The sequence below is a fragment of the Podarcis cretensis genome, assembly GCF_951804945.1.
Source record: "Podarcis cretensis genome assembly, chromosome: 5".
In the NCBI taxonomy this organism is placed as follows: Eukaryota; Metazoa; Chordata; class Lepidosauria; order Squamata; family Lacertidae; genus Podarcis; species Podarcis cretensis.
In genome coordinates, this window is record NC_137174.1 from 93409508 (window position 1) to 93436686 (window position 27179).

At 42.6% G+C, this 27179-nt stretch overlaps 1 protein-coding gene across 1 annotated transcript; it reads right to left on the reverse strand.

The window, feature by feature from the left end:
- Window positions 1–3162: 3162 nt before the first annotated feature.
- Window positions 3163–26583, reverse strand: MCCC1 (methylcrotonyl-CoA carboxylase subunit 1). Its single transcript, XM_079977879.1, has 19 exons — window positions 26341–26583; window positions 23553–23599; window positions 22922–23061; window positions 21948–22043; window positions 20131–20252; window positions 19216–19363; window positions 17325–17446; window positions 15798–15909; window positions 14667–14748; window positions 12879–13006; window positions 11832–12015; window positions 11505–11614; window positions 10702–10918; window positions 10370–10456; window positions 8753–8802; window positions 8261–8398; window positions 7306–7413; window positions 5613–5684; window positions 3163–3396 (listed from the first exon to the last, which is right to left on the reverse strand). The coding sequence occupies exons 1-19, from the start codon at window positions 26403–26405 to the stop codon at window positions 3280–3282; spliced, it is 2145 nt and encodes a 714-aa protein (XP_079834005.1). The 5' UTR covers window positions 26406–26583; the 3' UTR covers window positions 3163–3279.
- Between the last annotated feature and the right edge of the window lie 596 nt (window positions 26584–27179).

The window sequence follows — 27179 nt, forward strand, 5'->3', positions numbered from 1 at the left end:
TGAGCTTAGGCTGGATTGTATTTAACAACTCACCATCTTGCAACTAGGAATTTCACACAGGTGACTGATGGGCCTATCCATATATATATATATTTATAAACCTGCTAAGGGTTTGCACTTCCGTATTGGTTGTGAGTGAGATTTCTCCAGCTATGCAGCCAGCATGGAGAGATGCTACTGCAGCTTCTTTAACAAGGCACACCTAACACTACACATGATCAGGCAATAAGTCTGGATTAATGCCCTATTTTTCCTGGCAAGTCCTGCTTGTGACACAATGTGGATTGTGTCAGCTACTGGGGAGCCTGAACGATCTTGGCTTGGATGTGTGTGGTTCCTGGTACCTCTATGACTCAATAAACAAGAACAACTAGTGCAGAACCTACTACTGTACTTAATCAGACTTCATTGAAGCTTTCGCTGATCTTGCCAGTCCCCTGCCTGGCATTACTGTAAATTGTCATTTCTGATAAACTACTCAGCACGCAAAATTGTTTTGTTTGTTTTTTGATCTGATTTATCCTTCCAATGCACAGTCTCCAATGTGTTGAGAAAGCAGACAAAGGTAACTGGAACTCAGGGTTGTGCTATGAAATTGATTGGGAATAGATTTGGGTAGAAGCCAAATAAAGTACTTCTTCCCACAATGTGCAATTAATTTGCGGAATTCACCCACTGGCCTGGAAAAGGCATGAGACAAATTCACGCATGATAGTTCTTGTCAGTGGCTATTAGCCACAACAGCAATACAGAAGTGACAAGTTCAGAGGTAATACGCAGCTGGGTACCACTTGCCAAAGAGGGGCAGCAGAAAATACTGCTAACATTCAAGCCCTGCTTCCGAGTTTCACTGGTTCACCGATTCATCATACGGCAAATCTACGATTGCAGCTTTAGTTGATGGATAATTAAATTGTTCAAAGCTTACAAACCTACAAAACAATGAAGGAAAAGGCTGATGCAATTTTTCTCTTCCTGTTTACTCCTAATAGTATGATGACTTTGAAGTGGCAATTAGTTTACGGCACACATATCAGGGTTTTTAGGTTACAGGTCAAGGGTGTCCCAGCTGTGTTGCCTGAATCTCTGACCCAATTCTTCCCGAGTGCTTCAAGGCATTGCTACCTAATTATCCTTCAGGTGTAAACAGAGGCAGAGGCAGTGGCCCGTTCACACTAAAACAGGGCTGTGGAACCTTTGGTCCTCCAGCTGTAGCTGAACAACTCCCATCACCCCTGATCATTGGCTATAAGGTTGGTCCTGGTAGTAACCAGAGTCTGGCCACATCTGGAGGGCCATAGATTCCCGCCTGTGCTGAACAAGTTTGGCATGATGAGAATAAATTATGTTACCATCACACACTCCCCTCTCACTCCCACATTGCCACGAGACCTATGGAAGCATTCACTTCCATTTTTGTTTTAAGCACAGCTTGTTGGACAGTCAACCCAACAAATTGTGATCAATCTTGACTATGGTTTGTTGTGGGGTGCTAACTACACTCCACATGTGATTGGTGGATTAAGGGGCTCCATGTGGGCCTTCTTAGCAGCTGCTCCCAGACTGTGGAACTCCCTCCCTAGAGAAGCTAGATTGGCTCGCTCCTCCTCTTTACGCCAGTGGGGGAAGAGTTTTTTTGTTGTTGCAACAGGCTTTTGGGAATTGACTGCTTTTAATGAAAGGGCTGGTGTTGTGCTGCTTCTATTGTAATTATTTGTATGGTTTTAACAGACACTATCAACTATCTTTCTATTTATCACCACCATCTTCTCATTTTTATATGCAAGCTGCCTTGAGTCCCAACGGGAAAAGATTGAGTATAAATAAATACAGAATCATAATAATGTGCTAAGAGATTCAAACAAGGAAAGACTCCTTGGAAGAGCTCTAGGTGCATACTGTATTTTAGTACATATGTTGATCCAACTGTGAGGAGGATATGGCAGCTCACAGAGCCCCTTCTATGCATTTTTCAATGCACTGGAGAAGCATCCGAACCCCTTTTGATACAGGCCAACTTCAACCTATGTCTTTCTACTTGCATTTTCTAAACACCGAGTTTAGAAAAGAAACTGAATAGTGCAACTGTAAGCTGGAGCAACTTTTACAATTATTATTATTATTATTATTATTATTATTATTATTATTATTTTATACCCCCACCCATCTGGCTGGGTTTCCCGGGTGGCTTACAGAATATATAAAACATAATAAAATATCAAACATTAAACACTTCCCAATTCAGGGCTGCCTTCAGAAGGAGTGGAGCATTCTGTACTAAGTGCACTTTGGAACTGATGGAGCACACTTGGCCAACTGTCCAAAATGAAACTTTCCTGTAACAGAAGTTTTGTACAAACTAGCCTAGCTAAATTAAACTGCATTTACATGGAACACATTCAGCTGTGCAAACAGTGAAGAGACTGCACTTTTACTAACAAGTGTCTTTCTTTCGACCTATGTGTTCCGAGTGCTCTGTCAGTGTACATTCACAACCAGCTAGCCATTACGTGGCATGTACCATGGAATCATAAAATTGTAGAGCTGGCAGGGACCCCAAGGATCATCCAGTCCAATGCAGGAATGTCAACTAAAGCATCCATGGCAGATGGCCATCCCTCTGCCTTAAAACCTCCAATGAAGGAGAGTCCACAATCTCCCAATGATGCATCCTTACCACTCATTGACTACAGCATCCCATGATGCCTTGCTCGTCTGAATGAGCCATTACAAATTCCTTCAACAGCCAGAACTTTCACATCACCCATTGTCAACTTGGAGGCAGTCCCCACTCCCTTTCAGATGTGTAATCATTCCAACTGTGTGTGTGTGTCTGAATGACCACAGTCAAATATGCAATAATAATTTATATAATTATTATTTATACCCCGCCTATCTGGCTGGTAATCATCACTGTCTGTACTTCTCTCCAATTTAGTGACCTCACTGCTTATAATTTCATCCCAACCAGGCGCAAAGCGCCCACAACTCAGAATAACACTTCCTGTGCCTGGTGAAATGGGCTGCAGCCCATGAAAGTGATAAATGTGTCAAGTCTTTAAGGGGCCACAAAGCTCTGCCGTTTTTGCATCAGTTGTTGAGTAATCAAGTGAAGCACAGAATTTGGAGGCAGTCTAAAGTTGTGATGAGAAACTATTCAAATTATTATAATAGTATTTTATTAGTAATAATTAAATTAATAAAATATAAAGATGTTTTCTTGAGGAATAAAAAAGAATCGGGGAAAAATCAAAAGGCATCACCGACATTCACCAGGGATTATTCAGATTCAGAGTCTTCCACTAACTCAACTAGTGGAGCATGTCTGTTGGCCTGTGATCCTTCCTGGTAATGAACCTTCTTAATTATTCCCGCCTTTGGAGCCCGTATGGTATGCTGCAGAGAAAGAAGTATACATTAGCTAAACAATCACTGTTTCTCTATTTAAAACTTCAAGTTGGCACCATCAGTTGTACAAATAAGAGCTATATATTAGGGCACCTCATTTAAAATATGCAGATCATCTATAAGCCAATACAGTGGTATCTCTGGTTATGTACTTAATTCGTTCTGGAGGTCCGTTTTAACCTGAAACTGTTCTTAACCTGAAGCACCACTTTAGCTAATGGTGCCTCCTGCTGCTGCCGCGCCGCCGGAGCACGATTTTTGTTCTCATCCTGAAGCAAAGTTCTTAACCCAAGGTACTATTTCTGGGTTAGCGGAGTCTGTAACCTGAAGCGTATGTAACCTGAGGTACCACTGTACAGGATTCCTGTGCAGACATTATACCCAAAACCCATGGTTCTGGGCTCAAACGAAAGAATGCTGATTTACTGAACAGAAATTTTAATTTTTATTGATACAGATAAATATCCAAGTACAACAATGGATGCAGAAATGTTAAGGTAGGGGGGCAGGGAGAGCTACCTAGAGTGAGTATTGGATTCCTCTATTCCATCCCAACAGATAAGAACATATCACTTTGCTTTTAGGTAACCTTATCACAGCAACAGTTAAAGCTTTCCCAGTAGTAATGTATGGAAGTGAGAGCTGGACCATAAAGAAGGCTGATCGCTGAAAAATTGATGCTTTTGAATTATGGTGCTGGAGGAGACTCTTGAAAGATCAAACCTATCCATTCTGAAGGAAATCAGCCCTGAGTGCTCACTGGAAGGACAGATCCTGAAACTGAGGCTCCAATACTTTGGCCACCTCATGAGAAGAGAAGACTCCCTGGAAAAGATCCTGATGCTGGGAAAGATTGAGGGGACAAGGAGAAGGGGACGACAGAGATGGTTGGACAGTGATCTCGAAGCTACCAGAATGAGTTTGACCAAACTGTGGGAGGCAGTGGAAGACAGGAGTCCTGGCGTGCTCTGGTCCATGGGGTCATGAAGAGTCAGACATGACCAAACCACTAAACAACAACAATCACAGCAACAATTATCTGCAGAGTAGGATGGGTCAGAGTGGGAAGTTAACCCTTTCCATGCGAACGATGGTTATCTATTGCACTGTGGTGCATCAGAGCTATGGGGCATCCTCCCATCAGCCAGTCAGGTGATCACACTGTCTGCTGGGGAGGAAGTGGTACCCAGACTCAGCCGAGGTTCTCGTTCCTCCCAAACAGACCGGTGCCATGATAGCACTGCTCCCAGGGCACTTTTATCACAGCACTGATCGTTGTCCTACAAATTTCACAGATTTATACCTGTAAAAGCATATTACGAATTATATTCTATTGAAGACCACATTTTAATTACTTTGGCAGAGGTGGCTGGGACATTGGCCAAAGTTCTGGTAGGATGCTGAAGGTTCTATCACCTGGCCCTCCATGAGCTGCATCTACCTGCCCTAGATTTTGTCTTTTTCTCCCCTGCTCCAAACCTTTAAGGCTAGACCGAGTGCTTAAGAGAATATTTTTGGGTTTTGGCTTTAGAAATTAAGTGTGTGTCATGCAAGGCTATATCAAAATGACGGGTCAAAAGCTTGCACATGATATAATGCTTGAGGAAAAGGGTCACTTAGCATCAAGTTACGATTTCTACCATTTCTGACACGGCACCACTTTTGTTTACACACTGCTCTACAACAGTGCCTAACAATAGTTCAGTGCGCAAGGTGGAATCCAATTAATAAGGCAAACTGAGCCAGTTTGTTTGAGGTTATTATTAAGGAACCCAGCAAGGCCAAAACACAGTTATAAATGCATACCCTGCAACGGTTTAGATTAATTACTAGGAGCATTATGAAGAAAAAATGCAGTGGTTTTTAGAGAGATTCTTTGCTTGCTGGAATTTGTATAGCACCAAGCCTTGGATAGAATAGAAATGCTTAAATGGCAGTGGGGGGGGGGGCGAGGGGTCATTTTTCTAAACTATACAGAATATTCCAGCAAGCAAACGCAATGGAAGATTTGCTCCTGGGAAACATTAGGACAGTTTGTTACAGCTAGAAATCAGTCATGCCAATAAAACCAGCACAATCCTTAAACAACTAGTCAGTTAACATACTATGCCTGCAACATTTAAGGCACACTTTATATGATGTGCTAATAAACCAAAACCAAATCCCTCTTGTCTTCTCCATGATTAAAATGTTATGATACTCACCTCCATTTTCATAGCTATCATAACCATCAGCGGGTCTCCGACTTGGACTTTATCACCAGCTTTCACAAACACCTAACAAATTGAAAAGTGAGTGAGAAGCCAGGTGTCACGTTCCTCCTATACAAATATAGTGTTTCTCTCCAAGTTCACAGAAAGCAATAAAGAGAACAAAAGATTCCTTGTGTGAGGATGAAGAATGGCAATCTTTTTCTAAGTTTACCTTTGCAGCTGGTTTCTCCAACACGGTGACATTTTAAAAGTGCACCTATGAAAATGTGCACCCCAAAATATAATTTGTTCATGTGAACATTTATCACCACGTATGTATTAAGGAGGCATATGGACTAGGGAGGGATGACTGGTCATGCCTCTTGCTATATATGTATGTTCCAGACTGGTGTTTTATTGCAGGTGTGTTCTGCAATATATTCTTGACATAGTAAGAGTGTATTAATGGATTTATTCTGCTTTAGTTGTTCTGCTTTGCTTCGCCAATGTGACCACATCATCGCTGTCCGGAGGGGCAATAGTGCAATGAAAGTGGGACAAAAAAACACCCCTGGAATATTTGTGGTTACAGGATTTCAGCAGGACACTACAGTATATGCACTGATCGGACATGAAGCTGTATGAGCATCCAGAAATATTGAAAATTGGGATCATGTATGACCACCCCGACAGCATCGTGAGTGCATATCATCATGCATGTGCAATTAAAAAAAAAGTCCAGAGGAGCCCCCAGTTGCAAGTAAATCCACACCATGAGTAAACGGGCTGTAAGAATTAGAGAACATGAAATCACCTGCCATCTTTGTTTATGAGTCGTGCTTAATGCCTGGCCCTTCATGGAATAGTCCCAGGGCAAGTTACAAAAATGCCACTATTAAAACAAGTACAAATAATAATAATAATAATAATAATAATAATAATAATAATAATAATATCATAAACTAAAGCCACAAAGCAAACTGATGAACAAAGCAGCAGCACAGAACAGCAATGCAGCCTAGAGGGTTTATAATGTTTGACAGCAGATGATGTGGACCAACAGCTAGTTGTGAGGACAAAGAGATTACAGTCAGATGGCAATGAAGAAGGAAGACAGCTGAGAAATCCTTTTCAAGGGAGTCCCAGGCACTTTACTTGAGGAACTCAAATGAGCTTCAGTGAGAAGATCCTTAGCAATGAACAAGCTTCCTTGAACGTAATCTTGTCTTCAATTCCCCTACAAAATTCCCCTACGTGTCTTCCATACAAGCATGGGAGACTGGTGTGTTCCTGGCCATATTCTCAGTTCAAATGGGGGGGGGGGGTGAGTGAGGAGACTCAAAAGATCTGCTAATTGCTTTGCATGAAGTGTGAACATGCTCCAGAATTTGCCGCAATTCCTCAAGATTCTTCAGCAGAGGAGCTTAAAGGAAGCAGCTAGCCGCAAAGTAAGCAGCAATCTACTGTAGGCAACCACACTCTACAGTAAGGAAGGATGATAAGTAACCAGGAGTGAATGGCATGTGCGAACAGTCCCTGCAGGACACATCAATGCATCACCTTTGGTACAAAAGGGCAATGCGCCTCATATATTTATTTATTTATTTCATAAAATTCATGTGCCAATTGTTTTTAAAAACCTGTAAAGCAGTTTACAAAGAGAAAAGGCTCTGCCACACCCACACACAGATCCCTCCAGAATTACCTTTTCTATTGTCCCCGTCATGGGGGCCACAGCCCCACCCTGATCTCCAACTGAACCCACTCCGGATAAATACTTTGGCACAGGAAGACCAATCTGCTCACTACCTTCCTGGAGAAAATAAAAATACAGCACGAACAGATGAGCGCAACAATACTTTTTACAGCTGGTACAAACCTATATTTTCCACATCCTGAAATGACAGGTGTAATTAGGATGGACATTAAACACTTGATTTATTGACAAGGAGTTTACATGACGTTCACTAAGAGAACCATTTTAATTCCCTTTAATCACTTTTTACTGAAAAAGCAGCCTTCTGAGACCACCAACAGAATATTCCTTCTTATAAAGGAGGTTGTCAATGTAATTCAGAAAACACCAAGGTAATTTGTTACCTTATTTTGAATTTACTTCCCAAGCCTACTTAGACTTAACTTACTTCCAAGATGTAGCAATAACAATAATGTATGAAAAGGATGCGAGTCTAAGCCAACACATATTTTGGAAATGATATAAAGCATGAATATGAATGGGCTGGATTAAAAATGTGTAATTCCTCATGAATACATTTCAAATATTGCAGCCCTGATTCACAGGAGCTTGCACAGACATCTAGTCATTTAGGATATTCTTTTAAATTTTAAGATCCATGCCCCAACTCCCCATCCTTATGACTTAAAGATGTGAGGCATTTAGCTTTACAAGCCAATTTATTCACTGAACAGTTCAGTATCGACTAATTAGCCTTAGCTACTAATTAAAGCTATGAATTTTCAAGTGTCACAAGAATATTAAGGGCTGCTTACATAAAAGTTTAGAGTCACACATTCAGTCCCTGTTCTCCCAAATGTAAATAGATGTATCCAGATCTATAATTGTTTCCCTTTTTTTAAAAAAAAACACATTTCCCTGGCTGTTAATTTATTCTCCAGATAAATCAAGTGGAAAATATTACCGGTGAGAAGAGGTGAATGGCGTCGCCCAAAATCACCACCTTGGATTTATGAACAACTCCGTTTACTGAACATCTTATGCAATCCAAATCACCATCACTCGAAAGATCTCCAGAAACATGGAAAGATTTATTCTGTATCTGAAATACAATTACATAGCATCATACCATTGCAGAGTTGGAAGGTATCCTGAGGGTCATCTAGGCCACCCTCTTGCAATACAGGAATACAGGATTTTAACTCCCTGGTCCAGGTACCGCTTTTGAGGAAATAAGCTTGGGAGATGGAGAGATCATGCTGCATTCCAAGGATGGATGAGAGGAGAAACTTTAAGGCTCACCAATATGAAAAAAGGCACCCATATGCCCCTTAGAAACTCTATCCTATTTGTCTCAGTCCACAGAGATGGGATTGGGTGAAATACATATCGGCCACAAAGGACTTGCAAAAAACTACACAGAAAAAGTAACTCAAATTACATAGAGGATGTTTACCTGCATGTCATATGATCCATCACGATTGTAGGTTACGGTCATATTCACTTCTGTTAGAAAATAAAGATTTAAATTACTTCCAAGTGGTTTTATTTTTTTTTTTAGGGGAGAGGAGGAATTAAAACCCAAAAATAATGCACATCCAATTGAGCTGCACCTCTTCGAAGTCGCTCACCTCCTCTCCATTTATCTTTATTTTTAAAATTTGTATGCCACTTATCCGCTGAAAGCTCTAAGTAGTTTCACTTTCACTCTCTCTCCCCATTCTCCACAAGTGTGGGCTCCTTGTTCCCTTCGTCATCTTCCACCTTCTGCCATACTGTGCCACTACAGTGATTCACAATTAAACTAACGTGACGCTGCCCTTGCACCTGGTTCAGAAGCGGCCGAAAAGTACAAAATGGAGCTGCTAGGTTGCTCAGTGGGAGACACAGCTTTACACGTACGGTGGTACCTCGAGTTACAAACGCTTCAGGTTACAAATTCTGCTAACCTGGAAGAGTTAAATCGAGTTGAGAACTTTGCCCCAGGATGAGAACGGAAATCATGTGCCGGCAGCGCAGCAGCAGCAAGAGGCCCCATTAGGAAAGCACACCTCTAGTTAAGAACAGTTTCAGGTTAAGAACGGACCTCCGGAATGAATTAAGTTCGTAACTAAAGGTACCACTGTATTAGATATGCACTGGCTACCTGTCAGCTACTGAGCCATGTTCAATGTTTTGATGTTAGCAGTTAAAGCCCTAAACAATTTAGGACTAGGCTACCTAGCAGGCAAACTTCCCCAATACAGGCCAAGCTGATCTTTAAGAACTTCTGAGAAGGCACTACCAGTTGCGGATGACCACTTGGTGTCAATGCAGAAGCAGGCCTTCTAGGGCTCAGTCTAGACTTGTAGCCCCTTGCAAGTGTGCAAAAAAGCAACTGCATGCCATTTTGCAACCACATGCCATCAATTTTTAGGATGCAACTGCATCCTGAAATGTATCGTTTTAAGAGAGGGGTCGTGGTTCAGATGTGCTGCTTAGACAACTGAGTTCTTTTTGCATGTCAGGGCAGGGAAGGGAAGGGTGTTGGAGAACTTCCTTTTTTTTCAGAAAACAGAATGTGAAACTTGAGTAGAGTTTTCATGGGAAATAGCTTTCTGTGCATATATGACTATGTGCCTGTCTTTGCATGTGTTAAGGGTGTATGACTGTGCATGGCCCCCATCCAACACTGAAACATATATGTAGCCTCCCAGCTGCTTTCCAGCAGCTCTTAGCACAAAATACTAAAATCCCTCAACATTATACCTAAGGCACATCTAATCCTATGTAAGCATGCAGTAGTAGCAAGGCCTGCTTCTTGAAGTGTTGAGAATGTTGAACAGCATGAACAAAACAGGTCTTTGCAAAAACAACCAGGAAATATGGGGCAGCTCTGATGAAAGTAACAAAGAAAACAAAAAGCCATGCTAGCAGTTTAAGTACATGTCAAGTGATCTATATAAATCAATCCCATGTACATAAAAAGAACGGCATTTTGAATTATTGTACTATTGTATGTCTCTTTGTCCTCCTCAGCTATAGAATAAAGATTGCCACTCAAATTCTCGGCATTCAGAACTAAGTCACTTACTATTTTCACCATCTAAAAGAGTCAGGTTTCTAACATAAGGTATATTTATTCTTCTTCCACTGCTGGATGCAAATGGAGAGAACTTATCTGGAATATAAAAAATGGAGGGAGAAAGATTCAGTTATTGCTCCACTGAAATGAATGGGGGAGCTCTTTCAAGCAGAGAATTCTGCTTATAAGCAATTATGGGATCTGGAAAATTGTTGCTTATGAATGTGAAACAAATAAATAAAAGAAAGAGAGAGGGGGGAGAGAGGGAGAGTAGACACACACGGCACATTCTTCCCTGTAACAGAAAGGATTCTAAAAAGCCAAAGATGCCTCAAGCCTACCTCCTGATTGCATTCTAAAAGTGTCGGTCACAATTTTCTCCCTCAGTATGAGTCCAAGCGCTGCCTGGCATAAGGCCACTTCAGATATTGCCTCTTTGGGTGGAAACAGCTCATCGTAATGTTGTGGGATAAAATTGGTGTGAACATTTCCAGCCTCAAACTCCGGGTGGCCAGAGAGGTCCAGCAAGAAATCAACATTGGTGCTTAGCCCTACAATCTGCAGAGGGAGGGGAACAAAGAAAGCACACCAGGTGAAGGCAAGCCATTTGCCGCAGTCACGTACTCCAATAGGCATAGTCACAGATGATGGGAGATGCAGTCCAAGAACATCTGGAAGGCCACAGGTCTCCCTCCCCTACTTTATCAGAGAGGACCAGTGCTTTTTTTTTAAAAAAAAAATGTTTAGGGGTACTCTCATTTTGGCTGCTCCCCCTCCCCCTCTTCCTCCCCCCCCAACCCCCAGACGAGGCACTCAAGGTGGCGGAGCTTGAACGATGGCAATGGCGGGGTTGGCTTGAACAAGGAGGGACAAGCACTCACTGGCTGGCTCTAGCCCGGCAGGAGGAGGAGGAGGACTGCCATCGCCTCCACCACGGCTGCCCCAGACTCCCTTCCCCAGGCACCGGCCGGGAGAATGACAGAGGTCCAGTCTACGCTGCTATTGCGGAGACAGCTGGCATATTGGTCCGTTGGTTGGGGCAACACAAAATGTTTAGGGGTACGCGTACCCCTGTGTACCCCCAGAGGAAAAGCACTCTGGATAGGACCCAAACGTTATAAATCATAATGTCGTCTGTACTTACATTATATTGCCGAAGGCAGTATCTTAATTTCCTTAACGCTGCTTGACGATCCTCTGCCCAAACGACTAACTTAGCAATCATTGGGTCATAGTATATAGAAACCTCATCCCCTGAAATAGGAAGAGTTGGGAAAGCAATTTACCAGAATGAGTAACTTAAAAAGCAGTCAGTTCGTACCGCATTACTTCCTTTAGTCAAGTATGGAAAACGTGGTCAAGGCAAAGGGTAGACTAGTAAACCATCCCCTTTGATTTGAAACTACGATCGCACCCTTAAAGTGAAAAGAATGTTCATTACACTAATTTGCAGCAAGGAGGTTCAGTTTACCTTGTCTTACCCCGGTTTCTATCCTGGTGCAGCTATCAGAGGGTGGTGTAGACAAATGCAACAAGGGTCCAGCCCCCGGCATGAAGTTGTTGTTTGGATCTTCGGCATAGATCCTAGCTTCAAAAGCATGTCCATTAAGAGAGATCTCTTCCTGAGTCAAAGGAATCTTCTCCCCTGAAGCAACCTGTAAAGAAAAACAGTTTTGCTTTTTCTATGGGATTGAGAATAGTGTCTTTGGACTGTGAGGGTATCAAGAAATCACACAAAAATCACGCAGCAAAATTTGAGTAGTAGAAATCCTTGAGGTATTTGAAGTTTAGGATTTACACTGCACAAAAGAAGAGGGTTCTTGTGCCTTTGACAGCTGTACAGCAGACAGAAAAGCAGGTTGGCAATTCCTGCTTTAAACTCTCATTCACAAACCATCTACAGAGCAACAGACTGAATTCTATAATACCTGCAACTAGCTAATCCTTCCCATTTTTAATTCTCAAGTCAGACTGTAGCAAACTTTGTGTGGGAAAGCACTCACACAGTAGAATAACTTGAAACAAGTCTATTTCAGATCCTCGTTCACGTTTTCGCCAATTATTTTTATTGATTTTCCAGATCTCAACCCAATTATACAAAATATTTCCCAATTAATACAATTTTGTTCAAGTGACTTCCCATGTGCCGTTCTTGATGCATCCTTAACTTCTAATATTACTGCATTTACATACTCTCATTCAATGCCCAATTTAGTATCAGCCCGGACATAAAGAGTGAGAATTCACTGTCCCAAGGAGAAACCTTCCCACACTGGTAGTAAAAAGCAATGCTTGGCTTCAAATGGAGGCACAGGCCGAGCATCTTCCTGGCATGCACAAAGTCCCTGGTTCAATCCCCAGCACCTTCAGGTAGGCTTGGGAATGCCCACAGTCTGAAACTCTATAGAGAGCTTCCGCCAATAAGCACTGACAATTCTGAATTAGAAGGACCAAGGGTCTGGCTCAGTCTAAGTCAGCTTCCTATGTTCCTATGGATGCTGCCCTCATAAGCCCTTACCTTAAGTTGCCATTCCACCAAGTCTGTCCCAGTGATCATCTCAGTAACTGGGTGCTCCACTTGCAGCCTGGTGTTCATCTCCATGAAATAGAAATTATGTTCACTATCCATAATAAATTCCACTGTTCCTGAAATATTTAAGATTGGTACATTTAATAGCGGTGGAAATGCTTTCTCTAAACAAAGTCCCACTGTTCCCAGCATAACGCCATTGTCCACAGAGTTTGCTGTCTGTTGTCGATATGAAGCATCTTATCTATATTTTTAAAAACCTGATCCAAAACCACAGCTTGGAAATCCTCCAGGAAGTATAACACCCTAATCCAGTGGAACTATTTCTCAGTCAAATGCAGCCTTAAACCTACTCAGATTCTGGCTTACTGTGACCACACAAACACGCTGGCTTCAGAAGAGAAGCTTGCAGTCACTTTGCCCCTCCCTGGGCATTTGGGGACAGTGCAGGACAGCCAAAGTTTGGCACAGCATGCCTTTCAAACCATAACCTGCAACCATAGGACAAACCATAGGACACACTTTAGCTACAAATCATGGTTAAGGAGAAGAGATATCAAGAGGAGGAGGAGTTTGGATTTGATATCCCGCTTTATCACTACCCGAAGGAGTCTCAAAGCAGCTAACATTCTCCTTTCCCTTCCTCCCCCACAACAAACACTCTGTGAGGTGAGTGGGGCTGAGAGACTTCCGAGAAGTGTGTCTAGCCCAAGGTCACCCAGCAGCTGCATGTGGAGGAGCGGGGAATCGAACCCGGTTCACCAGATTACAAGTCCACCGCTCTTAACCACTATACCACACTGTCTCAACCACGAGCCTGGCTTTGAATGACACACTAAGTCAAACCTGGGCTTAGCTGCTGCACTGCACGGACTTAAAAACCCCTGGGAAAGCAAAGTAGTTGTGATATCCTCCTTGAAAGGCAGCAAATTCATGGTAAGTCATGGTTTGGCTTAGAATGGTGTGCAATTGGGCCAGTGGCTGGCTGAGCTTCCCTTATTCTGGACAGAAGCAGTGAGGCAGAACATAATAAATAATAATAATAATAATAATAATAATAATAATAATTCCCCAGCCACTCTGGGCGGCTCCCAATCAAATATTAAAAATACAATGCAGCATTAAACATTAAAAACTTCCCTAAACAGGGCTGCCTTCAGATGTCTTTTAAAAGTAGGATAGTTGCTTATTTCCTTGACATCTGATGGAAGGGCGTTACACAGAGCGGGAGCCACCACCGAGAAAGCCCTCTGCCTGGTTCCCTGTAACCTCACTTCTCGCAGTGAGGGAACCACCAGAAGGCCCTCGGCGCTGGATCTCAGTGTCTGGGCTTAACATCCCAGGAAAATAAAAGTACAAGGTGCAGGGAATTATGAAGTGCATGAAAAGAAAGCCAAAAGGGAGGAGACTGAGGGTGAAAAGCAACAAGGAATGAAAGGGCAGAGAGAAAGGGAACACACAGCCAAGAGCCACAAAGATAAAGATGAGTGACCTTTACATATTCACTTAAAATAGCTAGCTAAATCTTTGGCTGCAGACTTCACGTCTAGATTGAAAAAATAAATAAATGTACAGACAATATTATTCTGGGTGGTGGTTTTTTAATCTTTCCTTTGCAGTTTCAAATTTTATCCACCCAAGTTAGAGCTAGAATCACTTTATAAACTCTACATTTCCACTTAAAGCAGCCTTCCTCTAAGCATGCCTCCCATATGGGGACGTAACTTCCAATGTGAAACTAAATACAGCACTAAAAGGAAGTTAAGTTTGCAATACCTGCTCCAACATAGTTCACAGCTTTAGCTGCCCTGACAGCTGCCTCTCCAAGTTTCCTTCTTATTTCAGGCTTAATTCCTGGCTAAGAAAAGGTTGAAATGATGTTACTACATTTATACCACATTTATGTGCTTGCATGCAGGTATCATCTATCTGGGGAAAAACAGATATTTTTTTAAAAACCCTCTTCTTTTCACATGCAGTTATTCAAGCCACATTTCATCTACATAAGATGAACCTCACAGAGAAGCTGTACCAGAACAGATCACTTAACTGAGCGCTGATGGTTTCAAAATCCTGCAAAGAAAAATATCCAACCCCTTTAAATATAAGCATGTTGACGGAAGGCTTAACATGTGTGCACAAATAAATAAAGTCTTCTGGAACCACATGCTGAACATCATCATCATCGACTTTTATTGTGCTAGCCATAGGCCATGGCATCCTTCAGAAAAATAACAAACGGAAAAACAGCAATAACCACAAAAATCATCATGCACCACACATCCAATATAAACCACGGTCACAACTACTAAGATTGTTTGTTGCATAAAACAGAATAGCAGAAGATTCTCAAGTAAAATGTGCCAAATTAAATATCCGAATCCCCTTTGCAGTTGACCACTATTTTATCTGGTTCTTCCCTCCTGATCTTCTTAGCTGCCAACGCATAGAGTGCTACTTTATAAGTTACAAAGTCATCAGTAAGCTGAACATAATAGAGACATGGTCGAACCAATGAGGCATCACCAGTATAAAACACATTTCAGGAATAGCTTAGGTAGCTCAGAATACCCCAGATAAACTAACAGAACATTCCAGAAAAAGTAGCTTCTCTAGTAGCTTCAGATGTGTGTGCATGTGCTCTACAGTTTAGCAACAGGATACTGGGGTAGCAAGCATGATTTCCAAACTCAATGTGGTTAAAAAACAACAATAAAAAACCGCACACAAAATCCCATGTTTGGGTGTTTCTGAAACTAGTATTATATTATGCAATATATATATATATATATATATTCCAAGAAGCCATTGGTATCACATCTGAAAAACAAAAAACATGTTAATAAAGTAAACAAAAAAAGGCACTTACATCTATTTCAATCACCTTTTCAGAAACTAGTCACTCACCCCTGGAGCTTCTTCAATAATTTTCTGATGTCTTCTCTGTACACTACAATCTCTTTCAAACAGATAAACTGCATTGCCATGCTGGTCTCCAAATACCTGAACTTCTACATGCCTGTTTCGGGTGTAAAAATTAACAAATAAAGGTTCAGATGTAAATATTAATAAATAAAGGTTCATGTCCATCAGTGCCAATGACCATTAGTGCCATTTTTTAAAGAGCAAAGTGCATTATTCCATCACAGTAGTCTGTGCCACTTCAAGACAACTAGCACAACCGATCATATATTAAAGATAATCTTATTTTTCAGAATTGGAAACAATGTAAACCTCAGGAAGATCAGTGTTTTCTTCTACCCTTCATCATACTTAAAATAACTTTAAACATGCTAATCTCTAACATTATATTCTAGGAAAAGGAAGGTCTGTGCACTTAAGCAAATATTTCTCAAAAGCACACTTTTGTTTTTAAATAGTAGTAAGTTATTGGAGAGATCTAGAATTCAAACAGCAATTCAGAACAAGGTCAATGTGTCTGATGTTTGCAATATCACAAACTAGGTCTTGACTCGTTACCTTGTGCTAAAAACCCTAAATGAATGGGAGGATCAGAAAGACAACCAAGCATGTGATCTGCATTGTAGTAAACTGTTATCCTGGAACTTAAAGTGCCCCATTTAGGAAGTTTTGATAGCAAGCTACACTTTGCACTGTCACAACTATATATGTCTATAGGGCCAGAATATATTCCAGAATAATTATCACTAATATATTGGAATCAATACTCCACACTTAGGAATGCATTTTCACACATTACCAGATAAAAAGTATACACATATAAATAAACTATTATTGCCTGCTTTTTCAGTGTATGTAACTTTTGTTCTCACAACTGTTATCTTGAAGGACCTGTGATTTGCAATTACTTTAAGGGGGCTTCACAATTGTTAACACGGATTAGAGAGATCACCATGACCCTGAGATATTTTATACTGTAGTGAAGACTACTGTAGCATGTACCATACAACCCAGCATATGCCTTCTAAATAGATAGTTCATTGCTACTATTAAAATATATAGTACTATACATTGTGGTCTGAAAGTATCTTGAAGTGGGAAAAAGTGATAAGAGAAAGAGGTTTGGGGGGTGGGTGAGATAGCTGCAGCTCTTACTATCATAAATTCCTCACCCAGCAAAAACAGCAACCTTGGGGAGGTCTGTCATGTCCCAAGAGCTCTAGGGAAATTGTCTATCAGGTATCTTCAGTTTCCCTTGCTCAACGCCCCAACAGCCACCCAAGCTTTGGCCTCCCTCCAGCCGGGGATGGATTTTCCAGGGCAGGAGGAGTGATGTGCACCTACCAAATGTCCTGAACATGCTTTTCTGAGATTTGGGGAGAGGGTGGTCGAATTCACTGCTGATGCTTCACCTGCCGTAGGACGCACACTCAGAGACACCCCCATCAATTCTCCTACTTTCGTTCTACAAACTCATTAAAGAGATTACAAGCAGATGGATGGTTTAGTTACCGTGGATTATCTACAAATTTCTCTATCAGCATGGCATCGTCGTTGAAAGACTTCTTAGCTTCTCTCCTGGCTGATTCCAATTGTTCCTTAAACTCCTTTTCGGAAAGAGCAATTCTCATGCCCTACGGTGTGACAAAACCAGTATATTATAATAATATTGAGCAAAAATTAGTGAGTGAAAAACAATAGGATGTCCCAAATCCCTTTTTGCTAGGTTGGTTTACAATATGGATGCATCACTCATGCAAGTACTAACTTTGAATCAGCTACTGTTCAGGTGCCACTGAGTACATAACATATAGTTGTAGTAACTTTGAGGAGGGACCAAAGTGGCAACCACTGTCTCACGCTTTCCTGTTAGGTGCATTACTGCCATGGTCAAAACATGCATTATGACAAAGTTGTATGAAACCAAGTAATTCAGCCTTGGAGAAGGCTGATTGCCGAAAAATTGATGCTTTTGAATTATGGTGCTGGAGGAGACTCTTGAGAGTCCCATGGACTGCAAGAAGATCAAACCTCTCCATTCTGAAGGAAATCAGCCCTGAGTGCTCACTGGAAGGACAGATTGTGAAGCTGAGGCTCCAGTACTTTGGCCACCTCATGAGAAGAGAAGACTCCCTGGAGAAGACCCTGATGTTGGGAAAGATGGAGGGCCTAAGGAGAAGGGGACGATGGAGGACGAGATGGTGGGACAGTGTTCTCGAAGCTACCAGCATGAGTCTGACTAAACTGCGGGAGGCAGTGGAAGACAGGAGTGCCTGGTGTGCTCCGGTCCATGGGGTCACGAAGAGTCGGACACGACTAAATGACTAAACAACAACAACAAGTCCTGGTGCTAATGGAGAGATGACAGCTAGCAATTTAAATAAGGATAAAAGACAACTGAGGCCCACATGCAAATGTTGCAACATGGAGTGCTCTGACTCAGGCTTCCACCAGTCAGCTAGTCATCATGACTTTTCCAGGACACGCCATTCCTGCGCCTCCCTGGTTTTGTTTCTGTCCCCGTCAGCATTCTGTGCCCACTGAGCAGCCACAGTCCTCATTAGGCAGCTTCTGAAGTCCTGTTGCATGCTTGCCCCTGCCCCCAAACCCTTTAAAGGTAAAGGGACCCCTGACCATTAGGTCCAGTCGTGGCCGACTCTGGGGTTGCGGCGCTCATCTCGCTTTATTGGCCGAGGGAGCCGGCGTACAGCTTCCGGGTCATGTGGCCAGCATGACTAAGCCGCTTCTGGTGAACCAGAGCAGCGCATGGAAATGCCGTTTACCTTCCCGCCAGAGCCGTACCTATTTATATACTTGCACTTTGACGTGCTTTCGAACTGCTAGGTTGGCAGGAGCAGGGACCGAGCAACGGGAGCTCACCCCATCGCGGGGATTCGAACCGCCAACCTTCTGATCGGCAAGCCCTAGGCTCTGTGGTTTAACCCACAGCGCCACCCGTGTCCCTTTAGGTTCCTCCCAATGTGGGTTTTATTTTTTTGGTATTCCTGCAAACCTGAATATGAATGGTGCTGTTTGATTACATAGATTCTCACAAAGAGGATTCGAACCGCCCACCTTCTGATCGGCAAGCCCTAGGCTCTGTGGTTTAACTCACAGCGCCACCCGTGTCCCTTTAGGTTCCTCCCAATGTGGGTTTTATTTTTTTGGTATTCCTGCAAACCTGAATATGGTGGGAGTTGTGGTCTAGCAACATCTGGAGGACCACAGATTAGCCACCCTTGACATATAGGATAACTTTGTAGCGTGACCAGGGTCCGAGATGTCAGGCTGGCACAGTGATTGGCACATTACACCTTAAGCATTTATTTACCAGAGCTGAAGATCTTTGCTCTGTTCTGTTTGTACAGTAGATCAGCTGAGGATCAAATTCCTTTGCCCTTACCTTTCCTCCACCTCCACGAACTGCTTTGATCATGACTGGATACCCTATTCTTCTGGCTTGCTCTTCCAAGCAGTTGTCAGACTGATCTTCACCATGGTAACCTTCGACAACAGGAACCCCAGCAGCAGACATGATAGCTTTGGAAGTGCTTCAAAAGAATATTTTTCGATACTCAGTGGCAATGTCAGTGAGGGCTTCTTGTTACACATCTCATCGTCTGCATTTTATTCCCACAATCTAGGACTGTTTCCAACATTACCATTTTCTCATACAGAAAAGAACCGTATTCCTTGCCATGTATGCATGCTGAGGAGCCACAAGGGGGCAAAGTAGAACTTGCCGGTATGTGAACATGCAGCATATAAAATGCTTATCTGATCAGCCCATGAGATTTAAAACAGTTTTAGCACATGGGAAATTCCTGTCTGTTTTATTTTTCTTTATAGAGTTCTTCCCATAACTCTATGAGGGCTAAATTCAAAAAGCGCAAATTTTATGCTTGCATAAGAAAACTGCCGTGTCACGCTCTGAAACCTGATTCTAGTCTTGCTCTACAGCCTTGTACACAGTTTAGATTCCCTTCCATGCTGAGGTTCACCGTATCGCTTTGTGGTCATTCCCACAGACCAGTGAAAATGCTGTAGGGCTTAATTCACTGCACATACAGACAAGGGGATGGGGGAGCCCAAACACAAGGCTATATTAACAGCCTTGCCCAAACTGGGTAACCTCCAGACACTCTGGACTACAGCTCCCATCAGCTGCAGCAGCTGGGGCTGATGGGAATTGTAGTCCAAAACTTCTGGAGAGCACTAGGTTGGTAAAGCACCATCGCAGTCAGACACAAAACCATCTTAACCATTATAGTAAACATCCCTGTATAAAAAGGTTTAGCCGTGAAGCAAAACAGAGTACCTCTTAATGCCCATATCTCTGATGGCAGATGAAGGAGGGCCTATAAAAAGGATTCCTTCTTTGTTGCAGAGCTCTGCAAACTCTGTGTTTTCTGACAGGAAGCCATAGCCTGGATGGATAGCCTAAAACAGGAAGCATCAAGGGCATATTGTATGAGACTGGCAGGTCTCACAGTGCCCTGCATGAGCTTTCCCTCAATTAACTATTTCAGAAGCTGCACAGAGCCCCAAATGCAGCAACCTAATATCTGAAGGATATTGTTCATCAGAAGGACATTCTGATGCTCCACAGTCTGCCTTGGTTTCTTGTAGCTTTCTTTGAAAGTCAGTGAGGAACGTAGAATCAAGTTCTAGGCTTGGATACTGGAAATACCGTTTTATTAACCGCTTATGGCAGATGTTTTGGGACTACAATTCCCATCATCCCTGACCACTGGTCCTATTAGCTAGGGATGATGGGAGTTGTAGTCCAAAAACATCTGGAGGGCCAAGTTTGCCTATGCCTGGCTTATGGCACACGAAGCTCTATACTTTTATATCTAATGCACAAATTTTCATTTGCTTCAGTTAGCACATGTTGCGTCACTGAAGTGTAACCAGGACCCTGGCTGCAACTACTAAGCTCTGCCCAAGTGCAGAACACTGCAGGAGCATCAGCAGTGCTGCAAGAGCACAGCCTTCCCTAGCTCAGCTTTATGGGAAATGACCACAGCTCAATGCATGTGGAATAACTTAGGTTCAGTTCCTGGCATCTCTCATTAGAAGGTGGTAGGAAAGTCCTCTGCCTGGAGAGCTGCTGTTGGTCAAAGCAGACAATGCTGAGTTGGATGGAGAAGAAATCTGATCTGGTATAAAGCAGATCCCTCTGTAGCTAAAGCCCTAGTAATTAATCTTAACCATTTGTTTACAGCATTCTCCACCAAACGGGCATTCAAAACAGCAAAATAAAACAACAAACCTATGAAATAAACACACAATCCATGTTTTCTATTTTCTTTTTTAAAAAGCTAGACATACCACCTTACAAACTTAAAACGAAAGCTAAAATACCAGCAAATGTTTAAACAAACAAAACTAACTGGAATATCAGAGTCAAAAGAAAATAGCAATGTTTTAGCTGAATGGGAAAGCTCATGATTAAAATTAGAGGATGAGAATCAAAATCTCAGGATTGTGAATTCCAGCCTCACGTTGGGCAAAATATTCCTGCACTGCAGGGGGTTGGATTAGATGACCCTTGGGGTCCCTTCCAACTCTACAATTTTATGATTCTGGGATTCTATTATTCTAAGATATCCTTGACTTCTGGTGGAAAACACTAAGGAGGGAGTCAGGTGGCCCTCAGGTGGAAGCAAATTCCACAATGTGTGTGCCATCACGAATAAAGTCCCGTCCCATATCCTCACCAACTTCCCCTCAGCAACGCGCAAGGCATTATGAAGCAGGGCCTCTCCTGCTGATTTAGGTACACAAGAAGGAGCACACTCCCTGTAAAGTTCAGATGAGCCACACAAGTAGCTTTAGTGGAGAAAGGCGAACAGGAGTTCAACCCCTAATGTCTTGTGGGGGATCCAAGGAAAATTATCTGATTTAAAGTGAAGTTCATGTCTTTCTAACTGTCGAAATGATGCATGTAGGACTCCACATTTACCATCTTGAGAATCTCTTCAATTGTGGAACTACAAAACTCTGTGCTAAGTTGCTCCTAAGGCCTTGGCTGCCCCGTAAAACTCAATACTGAATAGCATCCAGAGTTGACATCTATTTAAAAATACATGTATAAGCAGGTTGAATGAAGAAGTGAATTATAATACATACGTGTGCTGCTGACTTTTTGGCCACCTGCATTATCTTTTCCATGGACAGGTAACTTTGCTGAGATGGTGCTGGGCCAATGAAATACGCTTCATCTGCCTGTAATGAAATAAAGGGACCTCTGTTTACATTATTATTTGGCTACATTTCAGACAATTGCAGAACAGCTAATTTTAGAGCTACATTCCAAGACACCTTTGTTTTGGGAAGGGGGGGGAACCTTAAACAGCAGAACCGCAATTGAATCAGAATTTATAGACTACTTTGAGTTCCACTGAGTATACAGAGACTTATACATAAGAAACTGTGTAGGTCTGAAAATTTAAAAGAAAGAGCCCTCAACTTGAGTCTGCAATATAATTAAGAATAAATCTGTATATTGGCTTTCCAACATATTCCAGGGAACTGAAATAAGGCTAGATACAAATAAAACAGGACTGAGTCATTAGTTTCCAGATGTGGAAATGTTTGCATTAATTATTACAGTCGTACCTTAGAAGTTGAACGGAATCTGTTCCGAAAGTCCATTCGACTTCCAAAAATGTTCGGAAACCAAAGTGTGGATTCTGATTGGCTGCAGAAGCCCCATCAGATGTTCGGCTTCCAAAAATAGTTTGCAAACTGGAACATTCACTTCCGGGTTTGCGGCATTTGGGAGTCAAAAGGTTTGAGAACTAAGCTGTTTGAAAACCAAGGTATGACTGTACAAGCATTTTCTGTTTCTTCCAAGTTCAGTTGTCCCTTTCTTTTAAAAGAAAAGATGTCACTTCAATTTACAATCAGAAAGCTGACGTCTACAAACTCTGGGGAACAAATCTGCCGCAAGGAGGGGAGAAGGCAGAGCAGACAACCCAGTTTCATATGGAACAACAATCTGACTCAGTTTAAATCAGCTTTGCATGTTCAACTTAATTCCGCTTCTTCACAATTGTTTTCAGAGTTGGCCCCTTACATGTTTTAACGAATGTGTGTTTTACCATTGCTACATGCATTGAATTCCTGTCAGCATCACTGTAAACGGCCACAGATTTCACTCCCATCTTCCTGGCAGTCCGCATCACTCGGCATGCTATTTCACCTCTATTTGCCACAAGGACTTTCTCAATATTTCTTTGTCCTGTTTGTTTGTTTTAGAAAAGGAGAAAGTAAGTTTCAAAAGTGTTAAACCATGATTGTACTACTAACAGTAGGACAACTTCATTCCTATTATTATTTTTAACATGTCTTCCACATCATGAATAAAAGCTTCTTTGCTTAAGGAATTGTGTGCTTGCAGAGGTGGGGTTTTTTGTGTGAGATGGGTGCTCCTCGTGCATGCAAGTTTTTTGCAGCATCAACACAATATGGTTACCATCGAACTGTCAGCTTATGTATTTCTCCCATTTAATCTGGATTTACCCTTTCTAGAGGAAATCTCAATATGTAAAGAAACACTGTTGCCACCTACCTGCTTGCCAAACTTCAGCAAGCTCTTTGCAAATAAAACTTTCAAATGCAAGCACCCAGGGTGAGCATTTAATTTTTTTAAAAAGCAGAGCTGATGCTACGAAAATGTTAACATTAAATACACAATTTTTTTCTGTAAATACAATAATCCAAACAGTTCACCTTTTGCAGAAGAGTATTTTCTGACTCTTGCTGTCCAGATCCATTTTCTGTAAGAGGGAAACAGCATAGTATAAAACAAAAGTAGAAATTTAGCCGATAGAGCTATTCCTGGGGTGGAAATAAAACACTGGGTACAATTGTTAAGGGTAGAGGAACCCAATAAGAAAAAAAAAATCCTGACTGATCTATAACTATTCCTTTTGCAGTTGAGCTACTACATGGTAACAACTGATCTGAAGAACATAGTTGTGAGAATGCAGCATTTAAAATGTACGCTTGGTCATATCTACATGGCTGAGAACAAGACAGAAAAGAAGAGTCAGGTTGGTTCCATGTAAGTTAAGTGTAAAGTAATGCACATAGGGACAACCCTAACTTCACCTATGTGCTGATGGCGTTGTCTGAACTGATGGTAACTAACCGAAAGAGAAATCTTGGGAGTCAACAGAAATGTCAGCTCACTATACAGCATCAAGTATGAAATTCCAGGCTAGGAAGCAAATAATAATAATAATAATAATAATAATAATCTTTATACCCCGCCGATCCCCAGAACAGAGAACAAGACAGTCAGTGTTGCATTGCCTTTCCTGTGGTGAGGCCAAATTTGGAAATACTGTTTATTCCATCTCAAAAAGTATGCCCGGTCTATAATGATTTCAATTAGGAGCACAGAAAGCTGCCTTATCAAATGTCTGAAAGCCAGTGATGGGGCTCATCCCACCAAGCTTGGTTGCAATATTGTCTCACCTATGGGGTGCAGCTACTTAGGTCCTTGTCTTACTACACCCCTGCCTAGTTATTTTGAATTCGTATGTTACTGGCCTGGCCATCCCAGGGCAAAATCCCACACCCCTACAACAATTTCCACAAGGACGAGCCATTCGGCGTGTCAGGTTCCTTCCAGCAAACAGGTGGCTTTAAAACAAGTTCAGTCCAATTCACAGAGGATTAGGTTATAAGTGGCTATTAGCCACAATAGCTACCCTTCTACCTCCACTGTTGGAGGCAGTAAACCTCTGACTGATTGCTGGGAATGGCAGGTGTGAAGAGCGCTGTGGTGCTCATGTTGCTTGTGGGCTTCTCATAGGCACCTGGCTGGCTACTGTAAGGACACAATGGTGGGACTGGATGGGCCTCTGGCCTGATCCCACAAAAGCTCCCCCATTGTGTCCTTGAAGAGTGTATATAGAATCATGGAATTGTAGAGTGGGAAGGGACCACCAAGGGTCCTGTAGTCCAGCCCCCTGCAACGCAGGAATTTGATTGGCTCTCTTTACAGATGACGGGAACTGTTTACCCATGCCGATCCAGCAACCTAAGAGTACAGCCCTAAGGTCCATTTTGTCCAAACACCACCACCCTTCTTCCAGCTGCTCCATGCAGCTGTGCCATCCTCGTGCAACAGTTTCCCATGCAAGCCAGCCTCTGCAGACAAAAACACAAAAACGTAACCCACTTGTTGGCAGCAATGCTTTGTGGCATCGCCGGGACCCTATGGCGGAGCATGGTTTTCCACACGCAAACCGCTTATATCGCATAAGTAACACTGCCGCCACAAAGCAATGCTCTTCTATATTTTTTGCCAATTATTTTTTATTGATATTCCATAATTTTTAACAAATTGTCACCAAATGAAATACAAATTTAAAAATTGACTTCCTGCCCACCCCAGATGTCCCCCTTCCTTTGCTGCTCCCAGTAAAATAACTTTTCCAACTATCATTTCAAAATACATTCATCCCTTCTCCCCCCTACACATCACCTGTTCAATTACCAATTTCTGCTATGGCTTTTATACATTGTTATAACCCAGGCATAGGCAAACTTGGCCCTCCAGATGTTTTAAGACTACAATTCCCATCATCCCTGACCACTGGTCCTGTTAGCTAGGGATGATGGGAGTTGTAATCCCAAAAACATCTGGAAGACTCAGTTTGCCTATGCCTGTTATAACCTGTCCGCAAAATAGTCAAGTAGGGTAAATCCTCTTCTATCTATCTATAGTAGTCGTTCATCAGTTTTCAAACATTTCCCTCCACTACTTCTTGAGTAACACTTTGCCTGAGAAAAACAGACCTTGCTTCCTCCCGGACAACATACACACATTCCTCCAATGCCCTTTCAAGCTGCCAGCTGGTCAGGTGAAATCTGGCCCTGGCACACCTGTATTTATTTATTTCAAGATCTGGAAGATCTGAAGGAGCCAGAGCTGCTTCTTATTAAATGCGAGCACTGTTTTTAGGATATTTGATGAACTATTGTATTTTATTATTTTGCTGGAAGCTGCCCAGAGTGGCTGGGGAAACCCAGGCAGATGGGCAGGGTATAAATAATAAAATATTATTATTATTATTATTATTAAGAGTTCCCATTCCCCTCGCACACAAAAATAACCCACCCCCCCACCCCCCAAATACCAACCCAGCAACTTTGTGGAAATTAACAGTGGAAGTATCCCTGCTCTACTCTGCCTCGGACGAAAGACATTGCGGGAGTGTCCTGCTTGTTATTGCGGATTGGAGGCTGGTATAAAAATGCACTCTGCACATGCTCAGAGGCGCCCTCTTCTCTGGGGCCGCCAAGCCCCGGGGTGAAGCCTCGTCCCTTTCCCTGAAGGCAAAGCGGGGAGGGCGAGGGATGGATGCTGCTGCTCAGCTTCCCCTCCGCCCCGCACCCACGACCAGGCCCCGAGGCGCCGGCCTTGCCCGTCCATTCCTGCAGGGCCTCCCTTCTTCCTCTCCCGCTCCGCGCCCCGTCCTCCCTGCCGGGGCCCAGCCGCACTCACGGGCACTGCAGCCCCCGCAGGGCCTGGAGACGCCACTCCGCCGCCGCCCGAGCAGAGGCCGCCATGGCTGCTGAGAGGGAGCGGGGCTGGGCGGGGACGGCAGGCTGGGCCGCGGCGGCGGAGGGGCCTATCAGGAGGGCCCGGGAGGAGGCAGGGCATGGGCGGCCCCAGGAGGAGGAGGAGGACGCGGGAAGTGGGAGCGCCCTTCTCCCGGCCGAGGGAACGAATTCTTCCGTTCCCGCCTCAGGTTGAGGTGGCGAGGGCGAAGGGCTGTCGCCTCTCTGAGGGGAAAAGCTAAGAGCTGCGTGTGGCCACCTCAGAAACACGAACACTTGTTATTTGTCTGCAAGTGGCGTTTTTAAAATAATAATACTAATAATAATAATAATAATAATAATAATAATAATAATAATAATAATGTGAAATATATATATATATCTACCAGCGAGCCTTCTATATAGAAGTTATAGTAAGAATAATATGAAACAACGCAAAACAACAAATAATGGGTCTTGGTCACCAGGTACAAAGCGAAATGAAGATGATAATTATTCTATATGTATTTATAACATATAAATATATTGTTGGGGACTCAAGACAGCTCACAGATGAAAATAAGAACAGCTAAAATCGCGCATATAGATATAGACATAATGTATATAAGGCAGCATAGATAGAAGATAGATAGATAGTCATGATGTGTATAAAGCAGAAAATAATAGCAGCATGTTAAATAACCAAGCTGAAAAGATGAGTTACAGGACAGGGTGGGGGTTCCTTCCAGTGATTGTTAACAAAAGAAAAATACTATAAGCTAGTCAGCATCAAACTATGTTTCC